At 47.3% G+C, this 24,835-nt stretch overlaps 2 protein-coding genes across 2 annotated transcripts; both read left to right on the top strand.

The window, feature by feature from the left end:
- The first annotated feature begins 1,415 nt into the window (after positions 1-1,415).
- On the top strand, positions 1,416-2,414 carry LOC101934389 (olfactory receptor 52M1-like). Its single transcript, XM_005313200.3, has one exon. The coding sequence runs from the start codon at positions 1,416-1,418 to the stop codon at positions 2,412-2,414; it is 999 nt and encodes a 332-aa protein (XP_005313257.2).
- A 10,849-nt stretch (positions 2,415-13,263) lies between these two features.
- LOC101934672 (olfactory receptor 52J3-like) lies at positions 13,264-14,223 on the top strand. The gene has a single exon (XM_065589288.1). The coding sequence runs from the start codon at positions 13,264-13,266 to the stop codon at positions 14,221-14,223; it is 960 nt and encodes a 319-aa protein (XP_065445360.1).
- Positions 14,224-24,835: the final 10,612 nt, after the last annotated feature.

Raw genomic sequence — 24,835 nt, 5'->3', positions numbered from 1 at the left:
GTGAGGTGGATCGGTCAGTTTGTTACTCTCGTGTTTGTAACTCTAAAAGGTTCTACTCTAGATGTTGTTTAACATTCTCCTTGGCAGTTAATGGACTGGAAAGTATTTCATCACCTCATGTGATATGAGTACCTCATATTGCTTCTTTCCAAATGCAGAACAAAACTATTTCTTCAACACATCTACGTTTTCTACAGCATTAAGAAGTTTACTTTTTCTCTTCTAGGAATTGGCATAAACCTTTTCCAGGATTTCTTTTGTTCTCAATATACTTAATAACCTCCTTTTTGTTATCCTTAGCCCCACCAAGCATGGATTTTTTCCTGATGTCAGTAACGTCCCTTATCAATTTTCATAATTTCCAATTTGTATTGCTTGCTATCTATTTTCCCTTTTCCCATTTGTATATATTGCTTTCCCCCGCAAATTCCTGCCTTCACTTGGCCACTGAATCGGTTGTGGAATTGTGTCTATTTAGCTATCCAATAAACCCTTCTTAAAGAACTCCCAAGTTTCAGTCCAATTTTTCTATCTAATATTTTCATCCCAATCAGTTTTCTTGATAATTTTCTTCAGCTTTGGTGAATTAGCCCTTTTGAAGCACTGTGTCTATCGATGTTACTGGTTGGGAACTGTTCTCTCTTTGTCCAATTAAATGTAATCAGTTCTTTTCTTTATATTCCTCTCCTCTATCAACTGCCCCCTTCTTTGTCTCTTCTCTAAACTGCGTCTGATGAAGCGGGTATTCAGCCATGAAAGTTTAGGTTCCAATACGTCTGTTAGTCTATAAGGTGCCACAGGACTCTCTGTTGCTTTTCTCTAAACTAAACAGTCCCAGAATTATCAGTTCGTCTGCATATGACAGCCTTCCCCATTCTCATAGCCTGCCTGGGAAATCTCCTTTATAATGCTGTATCCTTTTTAGAGACTGAGTGACTAAAACTGAGCACATGGTCTTTTCCCAGAGGTCTGTTCTAGTTGGGATGTTTCTCCCTGGCACATGTCTTGGCAAAAGTTTTTTTTTTTATAATCTCAGGTTTTGAGCAACTGGGTGAATGGGGAACTCCCTACAGCATGGACTCTCTAGCCTGGCTTTCATTGCATTACAGAACAATAATGGATAACCAGTATCCACACTCGTGGTTCCTGCTGGTGCCTATTCATGTTTCCCACACCAAGACATGTAGAATTATTGATGCATGGAGCACCATCAAATATAGAATTGGGATTAATAGGGCCAGTTCTTTATAATTCCTTTCTCTGAATAATGAAAATGTCATTGTTCAGTGTGTGAAGAGCGACCAATCTGCTTTACCCACCAGTAGTGTATGTAATATCTCATATTAACATTGTCTCTCCATCCAGGCATTTGCACTGGATGGGCACATACAGGACGTCAGAGGAACGTACGCTACATGAAGGAGACACCGTTCTGCTTCAGAGTTGGACATCTTCTCCCTTACTGCATGTCTGATTCCAACACAACCGATTTCACCAACCCCTCCACTTTCATCCTGTTGGGCATTCCTGGCCTGGAGATGGCCCATGTCTGGATCTCCATCCCCTTCAGCACTATGTACGCCATAGCCGTCTTGGGGAACTTCACCATCCTGTTCATTGTGAAGCGGGAGCCGAGCCTCCAAGAGCCCATGTACTATTTCCTCTGCATGCTGGCCGTCAGCGACCTGGTCCTGTCCACATCCACCCTACCCAAAATGCTGAGCATCTTCTGGTTCAATTCCATGGAGATCGATTTCAGTGCCTGCCTTACCCAGATGTATTTCATTCACTGCTGCTTAGTGATTGACTCTGGGATCCTTGTGGCCATGGCTTTTGATCGCTACGTGGCCATCTGCGATCCCCTGAGACATTCCACCATCCTGACTAACCCTGTGGTGGCCAAGATTGGCCTGGCTTTGCTGCTGCGTGGTGGCATGCTCATTCTGCCCTATCCTTTCCTGGTGAGGCAGTGGTCATATTGCAGAACCAACATTATCCCACACTTATTCTGTGAGCACATGGCCGTGATGAAGCTGGCCTGTGCCGACATTCGCGTCAGTAGTTACTACAGCCTCTCTGTGGCATTCTTGGTGACTGCTCTGGATGTGTTTTGTATCGCCATGTCCTATACCCAGATCCTCAGGGCCATCTTCAGCCTCCCCACAAAGGACGCCCGGCTCAAGACTTTTGGGACCTGTGGCTCCCACCTCTGTGTCATTTTAGCCTCTTACATCCCAGCTATCTTCTCTCTACTCATGCACCGGTTTGGCCACAATGTGCCCCTGCATTTTCACATTCTCATGGCCAACGCGTACCTGCTCATGCCCCCCATGCTACACCCCATCATCTACGGGGTGAGGACCAAACAGATCCGCGACAGGCTGCTCCAGCTACTTGCTCATAAAGGGATGTAAAGTTTTCTCCTGGTGCTCTGGCTCTCAGACCGAGCCCTGTGCAGAGCTGGCTGGTGACATGGTGCTGGACCCCCTTCCCTGGATCACTTACTGGACAGTCAAAAAAGACATTAGATCCTTTCCTGACCTTACTGTGCTGTGTCAGCGTGACAAACTGGGGAATTGGTCTGTGTACAATTCAGTGGGTTGCCACATTTCTAATTGCTGGTAACTGGACCCTGACACCCCACCCCTTCCTCACCTCTTCTGTCAAAGGCTCTGTCCCTGCTTTACCTTTTCCCCCGCGCGGCCCCGCGCATGTTCTTGCTCCTCTATTCCCCTCCCCCTGTCACTTCCTGGATCATTTCCACCTTCCTTCCTCCACCCCCCAGCTACAAGGGAGACATTTCAGATTTTGGTTGGGGTGGCAACTTGAGCCGTGATTCCAAAGGCTACTTAGGGTCTTGAAAACTCTAGCTTTGTGGCAGATAACTTAGCAATTAGCTGACAGGAGCACTGTGTCTAATTCTGATATGAATGAAATAAAATAAAATAAATATTAGACCCACTCAGCTCTAATACTAACATGTTCTGACATCTTGTGCCCATTCACTTAGACTATTAATGTATATTCTTACTTTGTTACTAACTCTGCAGAGAGAGAGATTCCATCAGGACTCCTGGGTTCTATCTCACCTCTGGGAGGGGAGTAGGTTCCACTGGGGGGCAGATCAATCTTGGAATGCAGATGTTGGGTAAAAACATCTAACCCAGTATCCTGTTTGCCGAGAATGGCCAATACCATGTTCCTCAGAGGGTCTAGTGCATTACTGTGGTGGGGGGAGGGCGGAGATACCTCTGGGGTCTCCATAAGAACATCAGAATGGGTCAGACTAATGGTCCAGCTAATGGTCCATCTCCAACACTTGGAGTTGCAGCTAGCAAGAGATGTTAAGAGTAACAAGAAGGGTTTCTACAGGTTTGTTAGCAGCAAGAAGAAAGTCAAGGAAAGTGTGGGCCCCTTACTGAATGAGAGAGGTAACCTACTGACAGAGGATGTGGAAAAAGCTAAAGTACTCAATGATTTTTTTGCCTCTGTCTTCACGAAGAAGGTCAGCTCCCAGACTCCTGCACTGGGCATCACAATATGGGGAGAAGGTGACCAGCCCTCTGTGGAGAAAGAAGTGGTTCGGGACTATTTAGAAAAACTGGACGAGCACAAGTCCATGGGGCCAGATGCGGTGCATCCGACGGTGCTAAAGGAGTTGGCGGATGTGATCGCAGAGCCATTGGCCATTATCTTTGAAAATTCATGGTGAGCAGGGGAGGTCCCGGATGACTGGAGAAAGGCTAATGTAGTGCCCATCTTTAAAAAAGGGAAGAAGAAGGATCCGGGGAACTACAGGCCAGTCAGCCTCACCTCAGTCCCTGGAAAAATCATGGAGCAGGTCCTCAAGGAATCAATTCTGAAGCACTTAGAGGAGAGGAAAGTGATCAGGAACAGTCAGCATGGATTCACCAAGGGGAAGTCGTGCCTGACTAACCTAATTGCCTTCTATGAGGAGATAACTGGCTCTGTGGATGAGGGGAAAGCAGTGGATGTGTTATTCCTTGACTTTAGCAAAGCATTTGATACGGTCTCCCACAGTATTCTTGCCAGCAAGTTAAAGAAGTATGGGCTGGATGAATGGACTATACAGTGGATAGAAAACTGGCTAGATCGTTGGACTCAACGGGTATTAATCAATGGCTCCATGTCTAGTTGGCAGCCCATTTCAAGCGGAGTGCACCAAGGGTCGGTCCTGGGGCTGGTTTTGTTCAATATCTTCATTAATGATCTGGAGGATGGGGTGGACTGCAGTCTCAGCAATTTTGCAGATGACACTAAACTGGGAGGAGTGGTAGATATGCTAGAGGGGAGGGATAGGATACAGAGGGACCTAGACAAATTAGAGGATTGGGCGAAAAGAAACCTGATGAGGTTCAACAAGGACAAGTGCAGAGTCCTGCACTTAGGACGGAAGAATCCCATGCACTGCTACAGACTAGGGACCGAATGGCTAGGTAGCAGTTCTGCAGAAAAGGTCCTAGGGGTCACAGTGGACGAGAAGCTGGATATGAGTCGACAGTTTGCTCTTGTTGCCAAGAAGGCTAACAGCATTTTGGCTGCATAAGTAAGGGCATTACCAGCAGATCGAGGGATGTGATCGTTCCCCTCTATTCGACATTGGTGAGGCCTCATCTGGAGGACTGTGTCCAGTTTTGGACACTACAAGAAGGATGTTGGACTCTCTGGGGGGTGCAGTGGAAATCTCAGCAGCTGTGGCTCCCCTCATTATCTTGTCGGGGGCCTCCTCCCCCTCTGCGTCAAGGGCGAGGTGCCGATCCTGTGACTTTTGAGTGCCACACTTCCCATGAACAAGGACCCAATGTGACGCCACACCCCATATTCGTCATAGAAATATTGTTATGATATGGATATGGCATAACTGAGATATATTCCATGGAAGCTGGGTCATGTGAGGTATCATTGGAAAGGTTACGATTTACTAAATGTGATTATCCAATTTGTATGCCTCTGTCATTGCTGTATCTGAAGTGAGGAGTATTGACTCTGTAACCATTCCAACTGTGTGTGTACTTGGGAATGCCCACCAGACAGTAGGCAATCAGCCTGAATGAGCCATTTAAGAAAGACAATAAAACTTTGAAGATTCTAATCTCCCACCTTCCTGAGGAGCTTCTTGGGATATTGCTTTGGAGGCCTAGGCTTTGACGAACCAAGGTCTGGCCGCAGCCTGAATCAACTAAGGCCAAGGTTGGGTAATCCCCGACAACCACTGGCAGACCCGGGTGTAGTCCCATGCCGCGTCCGTGGACAGGCCCCGATATACGGTTTGGATGGTCCCGGTCAGGTACGGGGCCAAGATCGTAGCCCGTGGGTCTTGGGCCCAGCCTGCGACTAACGCCACCCTTTCAAAAGTCACAAGAAAGGTTTCTGGGTTGTTGTTGGGGCCCATCTTGGTCAATGAGATGGGAGGCGCTAGGCTGGGGGTCCAGTGGCACCCCCAGGCTGGGGCTCCGCAGGACGGGGCAGCAAGGTCGCCAACTGCTGCAGGCATTGCTGCTGATGGTCCCGGTTCTGGCGTCCCAGCTCCAAAATCAACTGTTGCTGTTGGGTCCCGAGCTGCTGGACCAGTTGCTGCTGCTGGAGCTGGGCGGCCTGCTGCTGTGGTTGGCTTTCAGCTAAGAACCTCATAAGCTCATCGTTATCCATGGTCGCTCGGGCCCACTCCTCTGCAGATCCCTTCTCATAAGGATCAGGGGATCCTGCCCACATTCTCCACCACGTGTAGGGGTTCGGCCGGGGCTTATCCCCCTCTGGGGCAGTGGGGGAACAGGCTGCCTCGCTACTTAGGTCAGTGAGTCGGGGAATTAGCCTGGCGGTGTGTCAAATAGTCAGCAGCTCAGGCCCTCAGGCAGAGGCTGAGCGAACAGTTTAAGATTAGCAGGCCCCGGCCCTGGATCAGGATGGGGCAACAAACAGTCAGTAGCCCAGGCCGTCAGACACGGCGGAGCAAACAGTTCAATACGGAGGCCCAGGCCCTGGGTCAGGACGTGACAGTAGAGAGTCAGTGGCTCAGGCCCTCAGGCAGGGGCTGAGCAAACAAATAAGTTTAGGAGTCCAAGGTCCTGGCTCTGAGCGGCCAGGGAGAGAGGGAGACTGCCACCCACACATTGGGTGGCAGGGGGGACGCAGGCCCACCCACTCCACTGCGTCCCAGCCCGGGGCCCTAGCAGTTTGTCCAGAGGAGCCGGTAGAGGAGAGGTATCCCTTACCCCCATTTTTCCCCAATTGCATCTCCTATCCTTGGATCCATTGCCCCTGCTCCCTGGCCCCAACCCTGCTGGCTAGCCCTCCACCTCCACCTTGGAGGACTGGGTGCTCATTCAGGGCAAGCGTGGTACCTGAAAGCCACAGACTCGGCACCTCCCCCTCGACCAGCCTGGGCTTCCTCACCCTGTCCTGCAGTGCCAGGCCCTCAAGCCTTCTTTAGCACACACCCGCTGCAGACACAGACTGAAATCACCTCTGTGTGGGAGGATTCAGCTTGGGACTTTACCCAGCACTCACGGGCACAACTCCTTCGGGGTGTAAACCCAAAAAATATTCTCTTGCGCTGTATAGAGAGATCTGTACAGCATGAGCTCATAAAATCGCCCCCTCCCTCAACGTAGAGGGAGATATGCAAAGCTTTTTGCCCCCGCCCCAGATATGAATTGCACAAACTGGGGGTTGAAATAAACAAGAAATAGGTTTATTAACCACAAAAGATAAATTCTAAGTGATTATAAGGGATAGCAAACAGAACAAAGCAAATTACTGAGGAAATAAAACAAAACAGGCCACCTAAGCTTAATTCACTAAAGAACGAGGTTACAACATGTCATTTCTCACCCTAAATGTTGTTTTAGGCAAGTTGCAGAGTTTCTGTAGCTTAGAGTTGCAGGTATTTCTCTTCACGGGCTAGACCCGTCTCAGCCTTAACTCAGCCCTTGTCTTTCCCCAGCTTAGTTCCTTTGTTACTTCAGGTGTTTTCAGCCTTTCACCCTTCTTGGGTGGGAGGCAATGGAGAAGAGCCCTGATTGACTCATTTCCCAGCCCTGAGTAGAATTTACATGAAGTGGGAATCTTTTATTTCCAATGGAAAAATACCAGCAGTGTCCAACAGCGCCACTTTCTTCCAAAGAAGAGGGTAGAGAAAACAATCCCTAAACGCAGCTTGTTTCAGCTGACTCCTGTCAGTTAACCGCGACTGACTGGATCTCCAATTTTGCAGTCACAAAAGAAAATCAACAACTAAACAGAAACTATGCTTTGCATCCTGGAATGTACTGTGACAAAGTTCCTCCTCTATCTTGGTGGGTCCTGCTCTTATTGGCGGATTTTCTTGCCTCAGAGATTCACCATGTGGGTTGGGGAACAGCCCAGACACCTTCCCCTCTGGAAGAACCCACAGTCCAGGTCAATTGGGAGGTTTGGGGGGAACCCGGGCCCGCCCTCTACTCCGGGTTCCAGCCCAGGGCCCTGTGGACTGCAGCTGTCTATAGTGCCTCCTGTAACAGCTGCATGACAGCTATAACTCCCTGGGCTACTTCCCCATGGCCTCTTCCAAACACCTTCCTTATTCTCACCACAGAACCTTCCTCCTGGTGTCTGACAACGCTTGTGCTCCTCAGTCCTCCAGCAGCACTTCCACGCCCACTCAGTTCCTTGCACCTCTTGCTCCCAGCTCCTCACACTCACACCACAAACTGAAGTGAGCTCCTTTTAAAACCCAGGTGCCCTGATTAGCCTGCCTTAATTGATTCTAGCAGCTTCTTCTTAATTGGCTCAAGGTGTCCTAATTAGCCTGCCTGCCTTAACTGGTTCTAGCAGGTTCCTGATTACTCTAGTACAGCCCCTGCTCTGGTCACTCAAGGAACAGAAAACTACTCATCCAGTGACCAGTATATTTGCCCTCTACCAGACTCCTGTACCCCACTGGTCTGGGTCTGTCGCAGTACGTACACTTCTTGACAGCGATGATCGCTGTGAACGCAGGTCGGCCATCATTGAGCCACTGTCTGCCAAAAGGTCATCATTCTGCTGTATGCTGGAAAAAGTTGGATGTAGGTAAACTTGAAATGCCCGAGACATGAGCATTGTTTCAACTTAGTCTTGATGCCTCCTTAGCCATTGATAATGAAGGTCCAGAGCGGCCAGTCTCTATTGAGGAGGACTGGGTCAACATCAAGAAAACAATCTATAAAGCTGCTGTGGAAGTACTGGGCTTCTGAACAGGCAAACACAAGGATTGGTTTGACCCCAAGGACAACGATGTCCCATGCTGTCTTGACAAGATGCATGTGACACTCCTGGCTTGGATCAATGATGAAGAGAATGCCTCCAGGAAATCTGCGTTCATTCAAACTCAGCAGAAGGCACAAGGCAAATTATAGCAAATGAAAGAGGATTGTACCGAGTGGACTTCTCAAAAGGGGTGTGCTTGTCCTTGCCTGTGACTCCAGAGCCCTGTAGTAAAGACATTTTACTAGGACCCTGTATGTGGGATGAACGGATAATGAGATCAGAGTAGTGTATAATGGGCAATGGGTATGTGTTAATTCCTGGGAAGAAGTATTTTGGGAGGATGGAACTGTTAGCAACCCGCTAGTAGGCAAATGTAATGTAAGTATTGTGTTTACCAATAATCACATTTCCTGTTTGCCACAGCCAAAGTCTCAGCTTTGACCAGTTGAGGAAGGAGCTATGTGAAACCCGGGAAGCTGTAGAGACCTCTTTAGATAAGGAAAAGGCCAAATGTAAGGAGATCGTCAGTAAAGACGTCTGGGGATGGCAAATTGGAGACAAGGAAATGTTGCAAAAGCTGGGGAAGGCGGCCCACACTCTGGACGCCATGTGGGTGGGTCTGTACTCCATTGTGAATCACATCTCCCCGGTAGTGTACCAGCTTCAGATACCAGGCAAATTGAAATGGGCGCATGCCAATCAGCGCAAAACGTATGTTTCTCCCTAGGTTTCCGGTCAGGGCGTCGTGGGCCTCGGTTGTGGACCAGCCACCTGCCTGGACCATCCGGATTTCCAGATGGCCATGGGATTATCCAAATAATCATAATTATGAGGAAGGGAGATACCTCCAGGGGCTCTCCCTAGTTTCAGCTGCTGATAGGGCCCGAGCCACAGTGTGGCGTGAGGCTGGAGGGGAGGAGCCTTGGAAACAGTGCATCATCTGGATAGACACAGCAGGGCCACAGCAAAATACCTGGTGGGTGGCCCCCGCCTCCCTTGGATCCCATTAGGACAAACACTGTTCCTCCTGTGGTGGCCTGGAGTGGAAGTGGAATGGGAAGCCCTTTGGTAAGCAATAGCAATTACTGATCTTGGGATGTAATATGGTTGTTTTAACCTCCGAAACCAGGCAAACAACATCCATGACGAAAGCCAGAGCTGTAATGAGACAACTAATCATTTAGGGAGTTTTCATCCGTGCCTCAGTTTCCCTGATTGGCACATTTGTGTTGTGCTTTTCCTTTCCACCTTGCTTTAACAGGACAAAGCAGTAATAGCGAGAGCCCAGGGACACCCCGAACAGGAGTGGTGGGACCGCTCTTGCTGCTTCAGGCAAGTGTAATACAATGTATGTATGGTGGCACGTAGCTACGGGAATCCTCGGGTGTTCTCCTTTATTAATTTTACCAGTGTCCAAAATTGGCCCTGGTAAAAGAAAAGGTCAATTATCCATTGGCCGGGGGGGGAGGAGGGGGAGGGGAAGGAGGGCAATTGTGGCTTAGCATTCTGGGAATGTGGTATCATATGTTATCTGGGACTGGGTGGTCCATCGCGACGTGTGGGAGGTGGCTCCCGCCAATGACATGGCTAAGTGGTATGTGCTGACTACATCCTCATTCAGCACGTATGGATTGCAGAGGGCAACACTTGGCAGCTGTGGCCTATGGAGCCCCCTCAAATGTTGTGTAAAGAGAAGGCAGCGCCCGGCCGCTTTTACGAGGTAGGTCAACACCTCTGCTGGGAAGGAGAGGCATCGGGATAGGCCCCCACTAAGGCCCATGTGTTTACCAATACCCCTGCATGTGTTTGGAGGACCAACTACCCCAGGGTGCCTCTCTACTTACCATTAAGATCACGACCACAAACGTTTTCAGTCCATTGGCCCACCGTACTGCAACAGACTGTTAAAGTTTCTAACTATGTTGTGTTTAATTTTTCATGGATAACACCCAATGTGTTTCTCCCGTTGGTGCACACCCAAGAGCAACTTTCCGTATTCCAGACAGATGCCTCCTCCTTTTTCTTTGTAGGTTATAAGAGGCTGAAAAGGGGGGAGAAGAAAAAGAAAAGAGCAGAGAATGGGTTAACTCAACACTGCAGCTAGCAAGCTCAGTCCGAAGATAAGACGCTGGCCTCTGCCCAAGGACACCGCTCGCAGCCGAGACTTGGCTGACAGCCAAGAAAGATGGGGGCTTGAAAGTTGCCCGAGCAGGTGTGAGAAACCGACTACACAGACCTGCACCTGCAGGACAGCAAAAACAGTAGAGAGGAAAACGAAGCCCAAGGCTGCAGAATCTGAAAACACAGACGAGACAACAAGAGGGGGAGCCAGCCAGGTTATATTTCATATTTCTAGTTTCAGATACAAGAGTGGTACATTTATACAAATAGGATGACTGCACTCAGTAGATTATAAGCTTTGTAACGATACCTTAAAAGAGACCTTTGCATGAAGCATATTTTAGTTACATTATATTCACACTCATCAGCATACTTTCATAAAATCATATAGAGTGCAACATCACAGGGGGGACTGAGTGGCTCGGAGAGGGAGGTGCAGGCATGCGTGGTTTGCTGGCAGCGGGTCCAATTCCATTGGCCTGGGTTTGGGAGACAGCTTTTCTTCCCAGACCATAAAACATCAGCAGAGGAGCCCAGGCAGGGAGTGAGAACTCAGGGCCACGTCGCCTGGCTGTGCTCGGCCTGAAACTCACACTAACAGCTCTCACTCAGCCACGGCATCTGCAGACATGGGGACTTGTCATGTCACCTGAACTGGAATCCATCTTTCACCTGGTGCTTTTCCATTGAGAAGGGGGGACGGGAACCCAGAGAGGGACAAAAGATTCCCGCCTTGTGCAAAAGATATATAGGTGGGTGGAACAGAACAAAGGGGGGCTGCCAGTCATGAGGAATCCCCTAGCTACCACCTGAGCTGGAATGAGGGCTGCACCAGAGAAAAGGACTGTGCCCAGACTAGGAAGGCATCCAGCAGGGCCGGCTCCAGGGTTTTTACCGCCCCAGGCAGCCAAAAACAAAAACAAAAAAAAGCCATGATCGCGATTGCGATCTACGGTGGCAATTCGGTGGGAGGTCCTTTGCTCTGAGCAGGAGTGAGGGATTGTCCACCGAATTGCCGCCCAATAGCTGGACGTGCCGCCCCTCTCCGGAGTGGCCGCCCCAAGCACCTGCTTGCCAAGCTGGTGCCTGGAGCCGGCCCTGGCGTCCAGTCTATGAAAGAAATGTAGTGAAACATCTCTCAGCGTGAGATTTTTATCTGTACTCAGTTGTGTTACTGTATTAGGCTTAGATTTGCGTGTTTTATTTTATTTCACTTGGTAATTCACTTTGTTCTGTCTGCTACTACTTGGAACCACTTAAATCCTACTTTCTGTATTTAATAAAATCACTTGTATTAATTAACCCAGAGTATGTATTAATACCTGGGGTGAGAGGGGGGCAAGCAGCTGTGCATATCTCTCTATCTGTGTTATAGAGGGCGAACAATTTATGTGTTTACCCTGTATAAACTTTATACAGGGTAAAACGGATTTATTTGGGGTTTGGACCCCATTGGGAGTTGAGCATCTGGGTGTTAAAGACAGGAACACTTCTGTTAGCTGCTTTCAGTTAAGCCTGCAGCTTTTGGGCACTTGGTTCAGACCCTGGGTCTGTGTTGGAGCAGACGGGCGTGCCTGGCTCAGCAAGACAGGGTGCTGGATTCCCAGACTGGCAGGGAAAGCAGGGGCAGAAGTAGTCTTAGCACATCACTTGGCAGTTCCCAAGGGGCTTTCTGTGATCTAACCCATCACACCCTTCTTTAATTCTTTATCTGTATCAGCTGCTCCATTCATCTTGCCTGGCATCTATCAGATTGACAGGCCTATAATTATCTGTGTTATCCTGTTTACCCTTTTAAAAAAGTGGTACAACATTCACTGTCTCAGTCTTCTAGGACTTCCCCAGTTCTCCAACTTATTGAAAATTAACATTGACTGCCTTTTGAGCTCTTCAGCCTCCCTTTTAAAACTCTTAGATGCAAGTTATCAGAATCTGCTGATTTAAAAATGTTTAACTTTAGTAGCTTCTGTTTAACATCCTCCTGAGATGCTAGTGGAATGGAAAAAGTGTTATCATCACCATATGATGAGTCTATATCACCTGTTTTCCCCCCAAATACAGAACAGAAATATTTAGCAAACACTTTTGCATTTTCTGCATTACTATTGATAATTCTACCATTTCCATTGAGTTACGACCAATACCATTGTCTGGATTTTTTTTGTTCTTAATATATTTTAAATACTCCTTATTGTCCTTAACTCTCTTGGCCATGGATTTCTCCTCGTGTCCCTTGGCTTCCCTTATCAGTTTTATAAACTCCATAAGTTCCCCTTTCTTCCATTTATTTTTTAAACCTACCTTCACTTCCCCTCTAAACGGGATCAAATATTTTAGCCAGCACGAACTTCTTTCTTGATTGTGAGATTGTGACATTTGGGGCATCTAATGAGGGATTTTTAAAAGAATCTCAATTATAATTCACATTTTTCTGATTCAATGTTTCCTCCTCACTCCTTTGGCTCAGAATTGTTTTCAGCCTTGTGAAACTGGTCCAGTTAAAGCCCCAAGTGTATCCATTGCTGGTCTGGAATTCCCCCAGGTTAGATGCGCACTTTCTGAGCAAGGAAACTCTCCTCTGTAAGATTTAGAAATTCCAAGGACACTGAAGTACCACAGTCCCTCCTGTCTGTCCCTCCTCATGGCCTTACTGTCCCTGGTGTGAAAGTCTTCAGCTCTGGGGCTCCTGCTGTCTTTAGAGGACTCCCTGGCTCTCACTGACTCTCTGTCTCAGCTGACAACTTCCCTTTCTTCACTTGCTTGTTTCTCTTTCTGTAGTTTCTCTCTTTGGCTCTTAAGTACAGTTTGGATGAGCGACGCTAAGCAGAAATCAGCACTGTATTTCCTTGCAGGGAGCGTCTGTGCCAGCGGCAGGGACATCAGAAACCCCTGGAGATGTCACTGCTCAATTATACCTACTCCCACCCTTCCACCTTCATCCTGCTGGGCATCCCAGGGCTGGAAGCTGCACACGCCTGGATCTCCTTCCTCCTTTGCACCGTCTACATCATAACACTGTTGGGGAACTGCACCACCCTGCTCATCGTCAAAACAGAGCCCAGCCTCCACCAGCCCATGTTCTACTTGCTGTGCATGCTCTCAGCTGTCGACCTGGGCCTCTCTACTGCTACAGTGCCCAGAATGCTGGGCATCTTCTGGTTCAACTTCAGAGAGATCAGCTTTGGTGGCTGCCTGACCCAGATGTTCTTCATTCACACGTTCACAGGAATGGAGTCAGCCGTTCTTCTAGCCATGGCCTTTGACAGATACGTGGCCATCTGTGACCCTCTGAGATACACTGTGATCTTAGCAAAGAAGAGAATTGCACTGATGGGCCTGGTGATTATATTGAAGCCAGGAGTCCTCATTTTCCCCATGGTATTCCTGGTTGACCGTCTGTCTTTCTGTAGAGCCCGTGTTCTTGCCCATTCCTACTGCGAGCACATGGGAATTGCAAAGCTGGCCTGTGCAGACATTAGGGCCAATGGAGAATATGACTTGTTTTTAGTTTCCCTCTTAGTGATGGATCTGATCATGATTTTCTTGGCCTATGTTCGTATACTACGGGCCATTTTCCGGCTCCCATCCAATGACGCACGCCTCAAAGCTCTCAGCACCTGTGGCTCCCACATGGCCGTGATGTTCATATTCTACACCCCAGTGCTTTTCTCATATCTCACACACAGGTTTGGCCAGCAGATTCCCGGTTCTGCCCACATTCTGGTTGCCAGTTTCCATATCCTCATGCCCCCCATGCTGAACCCAGTCATTTACGGGGTGAGGGTGAAGGAGATCCGTGAGAGGGTGCTGAGAAAATTCCCCAGAGAAAGCGCTAGTTACTCCTGTTTGTGCTGATCAGTGCGATCTCTAATAGAGCTTCTCACATCCCAAAGCAATACGTTTGTCTGGGGCCTTTTGAACCTGAACGCGGTAATGATGCATTGCTGTCATTTCTCATCTGCTCTGTGCCTTGGAGAGCTGGGGTGAGACTGGCAAAGGCAAGGCAATATTCTCCTGTCACCAGTGACTTTGCCACTTATATGTGGATCACTTCAACAAAACCAAATTGGCCAAGAGGCTGTGGGAGAACTATAGAACCAATGTGACCAGCTATAGGAGAGAGACCAATAGATTTGGAGCGCTGGGGAAAGGGCTAAAGTTCTTCAATCCAAAGCATGGTGATATCGGCGACTTGAAACCCAGATGGCACCGTTCGTTGTCTGACTGCAGAGAGACAGGCAACACCAGCAAGGTGCAGTGACAAGCTCTTTATTGAGGAGTGCACACAACAATAGAGAGCGGCCCGTCTCCAGAGAGAACCAGCCATGGTTTTAACAACTAGTAGGGTTATATAGACAGTTCCATCGCGTCATAGATTATTCATTTAAAACAACCGCATCCCACCCCCCTTTGTTAGCGAGAAACTTCTAGTATTCATGTATACCTATCCCCCTATACAAGCAGCCTTAAGCAATTCATAATGTTTCAGCAACTTTCTTATCAGCACAGTTAACAAGCACCAGAACTAGGAGACAGGGGGAGTCAAGAACATACAAAGAACAGAAACAGGGAGTGGAGGCAGTATGTCTCCTACTCTATCTTCTGAGCACATCTGGTACAGGAATGCAACTCCCCTCTTAGCTCACTTTTTCAGCTTAAGCAACTATGTTTTCGATTCTGCCCGGGGACCACCCAGAAACCTCTGTTGGCCTAATTCTGGTTAGGTTGGCATAACTGCTCTACAATTTTTCTTTTTGGGCCTGGCAATCCCCCCTTTTTTCCCTACAGTACCTTACAGGGACTCTTGGGACATACTGACTGCAACTCTTACTGAGTTTTGAACTAATTACTGCTGGGTGGAGTACCACTTGGTGCCTATCCAACACCCACATCGGAGAATAACATACAAAACTATCAGGCCACAAATAATTACAACAGCGCTGTGAAGGAAATTACAAAGCCAGCCACCTATGTCTAGAACCCAGTTAAACAGGTTGCTCCACCAAGAATCAACCCGCTTCTCTCCATGGTCCTTTGCTACTTGTATGAGGTAGTTTGCTCTGTCCCAGGTGGCGTTATAAACATTAGGAACATATACGCAGCACTCTTGCCCAATTACTGCACGTGTTCCTCCCTGAGAGGCCAGTAAGATATCTAGAACCAAGCGGTTCTGGAGAACCATCTGCCTTAGTTTTCTCTGTGCGGTTTCCAAGTCCACCAGGGCATCGGCGATAGTATTTGCCATTATCTCCAAAACCCTCTGAAGTCTCATTACTCCTTCTCCAATTCGCCAGGTGGCTCTGCCACAAACAAAAACAAATCCTGCACAAACGCTTGTCCAATCATTTAGAGCCCGCCAGGTAGGGGGGTGAGATCTGTCACCTGACATCTGTTCATCATAATCTGTTACAAAGGTTAATTCTACTTTTTATAATGTCTACAGTTAGTTCTGCTTTTATGATTTCTCTCTGCCCTTCTCCTTTTACTCTCCCCCCCCTTTTTCTTCTTCCTCCAGGCCACACATACAGTTCACCCGACGCTACATACAGTTCACTTGACCAAAGTTTAGTCCTTAGACTATTTTTCCTCCACAGATTCCTTAACATTATCCTCAGCAGCCCTTACATTTCTGATTTTCCCTCTTGGGAGGTGGGCGCGATAAACTACAGGTGGCTCTAACCAGGCTAGATAGCAGGATCCACTCCACGAGGGAGGGAGGACTAGGTATGCTTTGTTGCCACACACCCAATATACCCCGAATAGGGGTCGGTCCCACCGATTCCATCGGTCTGGACTGATTGGTAGGGTTGGGCCATTTGGATAAGAGCATATGCAAAGGGACCTATTATTGGGTCCGGGGGAACATTGGGTACAGTGTAAAGAAAAGCTGTTATAGGAAAGGTGTGAGGAAGAAGATGTACATGCAGTGGTATTTACCTTCATCCATCTAGGAATTAAAGAGACATCCGTACCATTTGTAATTTGAAATCCTTCCTTAGTGTGTGTATAAGCTAGTCCACTATGGGGGGTGTTATAATACCATGTGCACTGGCTAATCCCAACAAAAATGCTAGAATTAGCAAGTGGTCCTTTTAAGAGGCACCAATGTCCCGGTCTCCTCCAAACATTTAAGAACCCTTTATTCTTAATTCCAGTATCATTCCAGGTTATGTTTAGAGTGCCTGAAGAGTCCTTCCAGGAGGGAGTCCAGGTCATGTTCCTTGCACTGAGGGGAGTAGGGACCATAGGGAGACCTTTTTGGCTATCCACTGGCATCAGAGAACATATCCAGCATGAAGTATTATGTAAGGCTGGCATGCGAGCTTTCATCTCATGGGCAAGGCGTATAAAGGTGTTAGGACTGTGAGATTCTATAGCCCCTATGCTTTGTACCACCAGAAGAGAAAGGTAACAAATAATAAACAGATTAAAAACATAAGAACCCAGGCCAGAAAACGGGGCCATCCTTCCGAGAAAGGACACCACCAATTTAAGGCTTTTTTAGTTGCAGTCGAAGCTTCAGGTCGCCCAAAGGCGTATCAGTCCATTGGTCTCGGGCCCAGATGTCGTCTGCTTCTGGTTCAGCCGGTTCACGGTGGGATGAACGTGCGTAGCAACCTCGAAGTCCGACGTCGTCTACTTCTGGGGAACCCTTTACTCGGTCAGGTTCCCTAGCGGTGCTCCTCTTGACTCTAGTATGATGAATCCAGGTGGGTAGCTCCTTTACTCGGATGGCGGTAGGGCTCACCAGAAGATTTTCAAAGGGTCCTAGCCACTGCGGTTGAAGCGGAGTCTTGTATGCTTTTACCCACACGGAATCACCTGGTAAAAAAAATGAACAGCTTCCCACAATGGTAAGGCTGGGGAATGTGCAGAGTACTGCTGTAATGTCACTAGATGGCGCTGCAACTCTTTTACGTAGATCTCCGTTTCCTTGGTCATATTAGTATCATTGGGAACTGATATTAAAGGAGCAAAGGTTGGAGGTACATGTCCAAACAGGATTTCGTAGGGTGCCAGTTTAGTCCTAGCATTCGGAGTAGTTCGAATGGTATAGAGAGCGAGAGGAAGGACTTTAGTCCATTTCAAATTGAGTTCCCGGCATCATTTTTCAAAAGGTTTTTCAGAGTTCCATTCATACGCTCCACCTGGCCTGAACTCCGGGGGTGCCAGGGAGCCTGAAAGGCCCATTTTGTTCCTATCGCTTCGGTAAATTCTTTACAAATCTTTGCTGTGAAATGAGTACCTTGGTCGGAGTCAGTTATTTCAGGAGGGCCAAATCTTGGTATAACGTCATTGAGGAATATCTGACATTCTGTAGTTGCAGTGCTCGGGCGGTGGGATATGCTTCCACCCATCCAGTGAGCTGGTCTATTAGAGCTAACAAGTGCCGTTTTCCTTCAGAGGGAGGTAAATCGGTAAAATCCATCTGTCTATGAGCCCATCTGCGCCCCCCAGGCGGTGCTTGTTTGTTTACACCCTTTGGATCACATTGCTGACACAGAGCACACTTTTCTACTCTTCTCCTGGCTACTTCGTGAAGTCCTGGGGAAACAAACTGTCCTAAAAGAATCTGGGCCATTTTACTGGCTCCCAAATGCGTGTTTTTGTGAATCTGTTTCATCACTTCACTCTGGTGACTTTTGGGTAAAACAAACCGACCATGACATTCCCACATTCTTGTCGAGTTGGGTTTAGCTCCCCATTTCTCCCAGATTATTTTCTCACTATCTGGGGCTTGCCGTTGCCAGGTTAAAAGAGGAGAGCCTAAATCTAGTTGAGTACTTCGTAAGGCAGCGGTTTTAGCAGCCTCATCATACAGGATCAGTGTGTTTGGTGTGAGCCCTGCAGTGAATAACTGCAATGTCTTTAGGGGCTTGGATAGCTTGCAGCAATTCAGCGATTTCTTTACCAGGAGCAATTTGTGACCCTGAGGAAATGATAAATCCTCTCTCCTTCCAAATGGCTCCGGTGGCATGGCACCCACCGAAAGCATATTTCGAGTCAGTATAAATATTAACTCTTTTTCCTTTAGCATAGAAACAGGCAGCTGTTAAAGCCTGCAATTCGGCTTACTGAGCGCTTGTCCCAGGTGATAAGGGTCTCCCTATTAATACTCAGGTATCAGAGGGGTAGCCGTGTTAGTCTGGATCTGTAAAAAGCAACAGAGAGTCTTGTGGCACCCTTAAGACTAACAGATGTATCGGAGCATAAGCTTTCATGGGTGAATACGCATGCATCCGATGAAGTGGGCATTCACCCACCAAAGCTTATGCTCCAATACATCTGTTAGTCTTAAAGGTGCCCCAAGACTCTCTGTTCCTATTAATGCTGTATGCCCATCGGTAACTGCATATCCAGAGTGTGGAACTCCATTCCAAACAAAAGCAGACCCATGCACAAACAATTCCAATTTCGGATCAGATAGAGGAATGTCTGTAAGATCAGGTCGTGGAGTAGATACCTGATCCCAAACTCGTAAGGAATCATGTACTGTTTTCTGACCATCCTTACGAGGTAGCAAGGAAGCCGGATTTAAATTTGCACATCTCTTTAAGGTAACTCCATGAGTCATTAGCAGAGTTACCTCCTACTTTGACAGCCTTTGCTTAGTTAAATGTTTGTGCTGCTGAGAATTCAACCAGCTTGCTACAGCGTGTGGAGTGTGTACCATTAAAGGGTGTCCGAAAACCATTTCTTGAGCCTTTTCAACTGATAGTGCAGCCGCTGCCACATTCCTGAGGCAGCCTGGGTGTCCCTTAGCCACTGGATCCAATTGTCCTGAAAGGTATGCCACAGGCCTAGGGGCATTTCCAAATGACTGTGTTAGTACTCCAGATGCTACTCCTTTTACCTCATGCACATACAAATCAAAAGGCTTGCTGTAATTGGGCAGTCCTAACGCAGGAGCTCGAATGAGAGATTCTTTTAGTGCTTTAAACGCTCTTATTTGCTCAGGGTTGGGATGTAAAGGTTCTTCAGCCTCCTCCCTGGTTAGTTCATGCAAAGGTTTTAACCATTCTCCAGCTGAAATAATCCAAGGGCAACAAAATCCAATCATACCAATAAAACCCCACATCCCTCGCTTAGTGGTGGGAAATAAGATATTAACTATGGTTTCTATCCATTTGGAATCCAGACTACGTATTCCGGGACCCAGTGCATACCCGAGGTACTTTACCTCCTGCCGGGCCCACTGCAACTTAGTGGGGCTGACTTTATGCCCTTTGAGTGCCAACTGATTGAGTAAATAGACAGACTCACGCTCATTATCCTCTCGAGTCCTGGAAGCCACCAGAATGTCGTCAACATACGTCACCAGGGTAGAGGCAGCCGGTAACTGGACATCCTTTAAATCCTCAGCTAAAACCCTAGCAACACACTCGGTGCTTCCACATAACCTTGAGGCATTCTAGTCCAAGTAAGTTGTCCCGGGGGTCCAAACCTTTTATTCCCTTTCCCTGCTGTACTAGGGACCCCCCATGTAATGGGGAAACGTACTGCTTTTCTGGGGCCACTGGTTCAGAGAAGAAAGCATTCACTAAGTCCATGCATGTAAACCATTCCGCTTCAGGTGGCACCATTGCCAAAACAGTACTTGGGTTTGGCACCACAGGATGTTCTGGAATCACATACCGATTGATAAGTCGTAAGTCCTGCCCCATTCTACATACAGGTTTTCTGTCTAAGTCGAGCTGTGGTTTCCTCACAGCCAGAATGGGAGTATTACAAGGAGAGACACATGGCACTAAAATTCCCTGGTTCTTAAAATTCTGCACAAGGGATGCAAGTCCTTGTATAGCCTGGATTTTAAGGGGATATTGTCTCTGAGCAGGCGGTGACATATTGCTCTTTACCACTGGATTTAGAGGTGAGGCAGATTTTACCAGACCCACATCATGTTTTCCTCCCCACACTGTAGGGTTAACTTCATTTTGGACTCGGAGGGGAAGTGTTTCACAGTTGTGTCGGCTAATTGTGTTAGCAAATAAGCTTTCTCTACCGGGAATCGAAGGGAAATACTTTCAGGAGTACAGGAAATTTGGGCATGCAATTTACACAACAAATCTCTCCCCAGTAAGTTCACTGGACCATTCATTAACAGAAAGGAATTCTGAACAGATATAGGCCCTACCGTAGCCATACAATTATTAGTCATGAAATGTCGTTCAGGTTTTCCAGTGACTCCTACCACACATTTTTCTACTTCACTCTTTGGTGCCACTCCCTTAGGTATAGCTGAATGATTGGCCCCCGTGTCCACTAATAATTCAAAAGTCTTTTGTCACCTTTAGGGGGACCCCTGGAAATCGAGCATCACACTTAAATTGTACCATTCTGGCTTCATAAACCTCAGGGCCCCAGGGGAGCGGCGCCTCCCTTCATTCATGATCCACAGAGAATCGACCCACTATCTCAGGCTTATAATCAGATCTTTGCCTGTGTGGACAGTTTCTTTTCCAGTGTCCTTCCTCACCACAATAGTGGCACCCATCACAGCCCGGGTCCGTACTACCTCCGCGTCCTCGTCCCCTAAATCCACCTCTTCCCCTTCCAGCAAATCCTCCCCTGGAGCCGTGGCTCCTCCCTGTGACCCCTTCCTTTGCCTCCCGATATGGCCACTGCCAATAAAGACACTTGATCCTTCATATCCTTTTGCTTTTCCTTCCTTCTTTCCTTTTCCCTCTTTTCCTCTCTCCCGTTATAAACTCACGTTGCAATACTGACTACTTCAGGTAAACTTTTCCCTTGCATTCCATCCGGGTGTTCCCTAAAACTCTTTGCAATGTCCTCTGGACACTGTGCCATAAATACTGTCTTAACCATTTCCTTTCCAGAATCTGATTCTAAGTCCAAGTTACTGTGTTTTCTAACCTCATTTGTTAACCGAGTGCAAAAATCGGAGGGATGTTCGTTAGGGAGTTGAACACATGCAGTAACCTTACCCCAGTTTGGGGTAGTCTCTCCTGCTGCCCTTAATCCATGCAAAATAGCTTGTCGGTACTGATTCAAACTCTCCTTTCCCCGATCCAAATTCGGATCCCAATCAGGTTCAGCGGTGGGCGTAGCTCCCCAACCTGGGTGAGTCAGGTAAAATGCCGCAGTCTTTTCTTGAACCTTTTGACGTTCATCCTCTCCTCATAAGTCATGTGCTCCAGACCCCTAATCATTTTTGTTGCCCTCCGCTGGACTCTTTCCAATTTTTCCACATCCTTCTTGTAGTGTGGGGCCTAAAACTGGGCACAGTACTCCAGATGAGGCCACGCAATTAACATCAAGGCAATGTAGATGTTAATGTTGTCCATGGTATAGGAATCTTGGCGTTTATCCCATGCACTGCGACAGGCTAGGGACCGAGTGGCTAAGCAGCAGTTCTTCAGAAAAGGACCTAGGGATTACAGTGGGTGAGAAGTTAGATATGAGTCAACAGTGTGCCATTTTTGCCAAGAAGACTAGCAGTGTTTTGGGCTGAATTAGTGGGAGCATTGCGAGCAGATTGAAGGAAGTGATTATTCCTCTCTATTCAGCACTGATGAGGCCACATCTGGAGTACTTTGCTTAGTTGGGGGCCCCCCACTACAGAAAGGGTGTGGAAAAAATTGGAGAGATTCCAGTGGAGGGCAACGAAAATGATAACGGGTTCTGGGGCACATGACTTACGAGGTGAGGCTGAGGGAACTGGGCTTATTAAGTCTGCAGAAGAGAAGAGTGAGGGGGCATTTGATAGCAGCCTTCAATTATCTGAAGGAGGGGTCCAAAGAGTATGGAACTCGGCTGTTCTCAGTGGTGGCAGATGAGAGAACAAGGCACAGTGGACTCAAGTTGCAGTGGGGGAGGATTAGGTTGGATATTAGGAAACGCTATTTCCCCAGGAGGGTGGTGAAGCACTGGAATGGGTTACCTAGGGAGGTGGTGGATTCTCCATCCTTAGAGGTTTTTAAGGTCCAGCTTGACAAATCCCTGGCTGGGATGATTGAGTTGGGGGATGGTCCTGCTTTGAGCAGGGGATAGGACTGGATAACCTCCTGAGGTCCCTTCCAACTCTAATCTTCAATGATTCTTCTATGATTCTATGATTTGATGATCATCTGTTCAGTTCTTTCCCTCTGAAGCACCTGGCACTGGCCACTGTTGGAAGATAGGATATTGGGAGAGATGGACAATTGGTCTTACCCACTATGGCCATTCTGATGTTCTTATATAGATTGCAGATTTATCGCCCCCTGCTGTAATCTATTAGACCCCTCTCCTCTCCCAGAGCTGAGATAGAACCCAGGAGTCCTCATGGAGTCTCTTTCTCTCCTGAGTTAGTAACAAAGTAAGAATATACATTCAAATTTTAAAACTCACCAGTGTCCCTTAAGTGACTTGATGTAATATGTAAGAAAATGTTAGTACCAGAGCTGAGTTGGTCTAATATTTACTTATTTTTACTTTCTTTTAGACAGGAATTAGATACAGTGCCCTTGTCAACTAATTGCTAAGTTATCTGCCCAAAACCTAGAGTTTTCAGGTGCTTAATTAAATAGAGACCCCCCTCAAGACTGTCACTTGATGTGCTGGGGTACCACTGATGACAACCCACCACTCTTGTCTTGCTGAGCCAGCTTCAGCACAGACCCAGAGATTGCACGATGCCGCTCTGCAGTTCACAGAAACTGAGATTCACTCAGCCCAGAGGCTTCTCAGTTTACAGGGACTTTCCCAGTGTTTAGACTTTCTGAGAGTATGAACCCAAAATAAATCTATTTTACTTTGTATAAAGTATAAACAGGGTAAATTCATTAAATGTCCACACGCTATATCACTGATAGAGAGATATGCATGCATTGCCTCCCCCAGGAACCAATTACTTACTCTGGGCTTATTAATAAACAAAAGTGATTGTATTAAGTATAAAAAGTACGATTTAAGTGGTTTCAAGTAATAACAGACAGAACAAAGTAAGTCACAAAGCAAAATAAAACAAAACACGGAAGTCTAACCCTAATACATTAAGAAACTGATTACAGGTAATATCTCACCCTGAAAGATGTTCCAATAAGTTCCTTTCCCAGACTAGACTCCATCCTAGTCTGGGCCCAATCCTTTCCCTGGTAGAATCCTTGTTATTTCCAGCAGACATCTCAGGTGGTAAGTAGGGGTTTTCTCATGACTGGCCTCCAGTTTGTCCTGCTCCACCCCCTTTTATAGCTGTGGCACAAGGAGGGAATCTTTTGTCTGTGCTTGGCCCCCACCCCTCCTTGTGAATGGAAAAGTAAAGGATTTAAGCTGGATTTCAGTGTCAGGTGACATGGTCACATGTCCCTGTGAGACCTCATTCTTCATTACCCACGGGCTGGCCCACACGTACACAGGAAGTCTCGCAGATAACCCATTTACAACTCGTTGTTTCTGAAGCACTCTTAATGGTCTCCACTTAATCTGACTACATTAGTAGTACAAGTTTATACCTTATATTTCTAACTTCAGAAGTAAGAACGATACATGCATATGAATAGGAAAATGAAATTTAGCAGATTATAAGTTTTCCAATGATATGTTACAAGAGACCTGTTGCATAAAGTGCATTCCAGCTGTCATTTTCAGATTCATAAGCCTATTTTCATAGAGCATATGGAGTGCAACATCACAGTAATGAACTATAATTTTAAAATATATACAGATAAAGAGAGAAGCCAGTTCCTCTCTCTGCCTCAGCACAGAGCCCAAGAGTTCTCATCTCCCTTTGGGAAGGTCCCATAATTGCTGTTTACTCCTAAAGCTGGATAAATAGCACCGAAGTACAGACATGGAACAAGAGACATTAGCTAGAGTGTCTCCGGTCTCCAGACTGTTTCCATCCAGATGCTGTTTCTCCCCTTGAGGCTGAGTGAACCCCCCTGGGATTGCACAGAGCTATATTATAAACAGTGCACATCTCTGTGTCGGCTCTCAGCGTGTGATGCTGCTGCAGAAGCTGGGCTGAGAGAGGTGTGGGACACGGCTACCTGAGGGGGATTCCCAGGGAAGACACTTCAAACTCAGGATTCACAGGTACCCATCTCTTGCTGAGGCGCTGACCTGCTCAACAAACCCAGTGCAATGTGGGCATGATGGGATAGAGAGTAAGACTGTGCTCCTTTCTGCTCTGCACAGCCATGACATTTTCTTTTAGCAGTGTTATCTGTTCAGACTTTCATTGTAACTGAATGTTCCCTTGTTTGTGAGTGGTGAGTTTTAGAGGGCTTATTCCCTCACCCGCTTACTTCCCTGGTCCTTCTCGCATGAACTGAGAGCAACAATACCCGAAGTCCGAAGGTGCAAACAATTCGATGTTTATTTGGGTGAACTTCCTGCAAGCATGATTCCAGTTTCCTTCCTCAGTGTCCCCCCTTCCAAGCTCTGACACCACAGAGCCTTACCTGAGCCCCTGTTCCCATTCCCTGTTCCTGTTCCCCCCTTACTTCCTGATTGACTGCAGACT

Source organism: Chrysemys picta, chromosome 1, assembly GCF_011386835.1.
Source record: "Chrysemys picta bellii isolate R12L10 chromosome 1, ASM1138683v2, whole genome shotgun sequence".
Classification (NCBI taxonomy): Eukaryota; Metazoa; Chordata; order Testudines; family Emydidae; genus Chrysemys; species Chrysemys picta.
Note: the sequence above shows the minus strand (reverse complement) of the source record. Positions and strands in the feature narration are given on the sequence as shown.

Coding starts and splice junctions, on each gene's coding strand:
- LOC101934672 (XM_065589288.1), top strand. CDS start 13,264: ATGTCACTGCTCAATTATACCTACTCCCACCCTTCCACCTTCATCCTG.
- LOC101934389 (XM_005313200.3), top strand. CDS start 1,416: ATGAAGGAGACACCGTTCTGCTTCAGAGTTGGACATCTTCTCCCTTAC.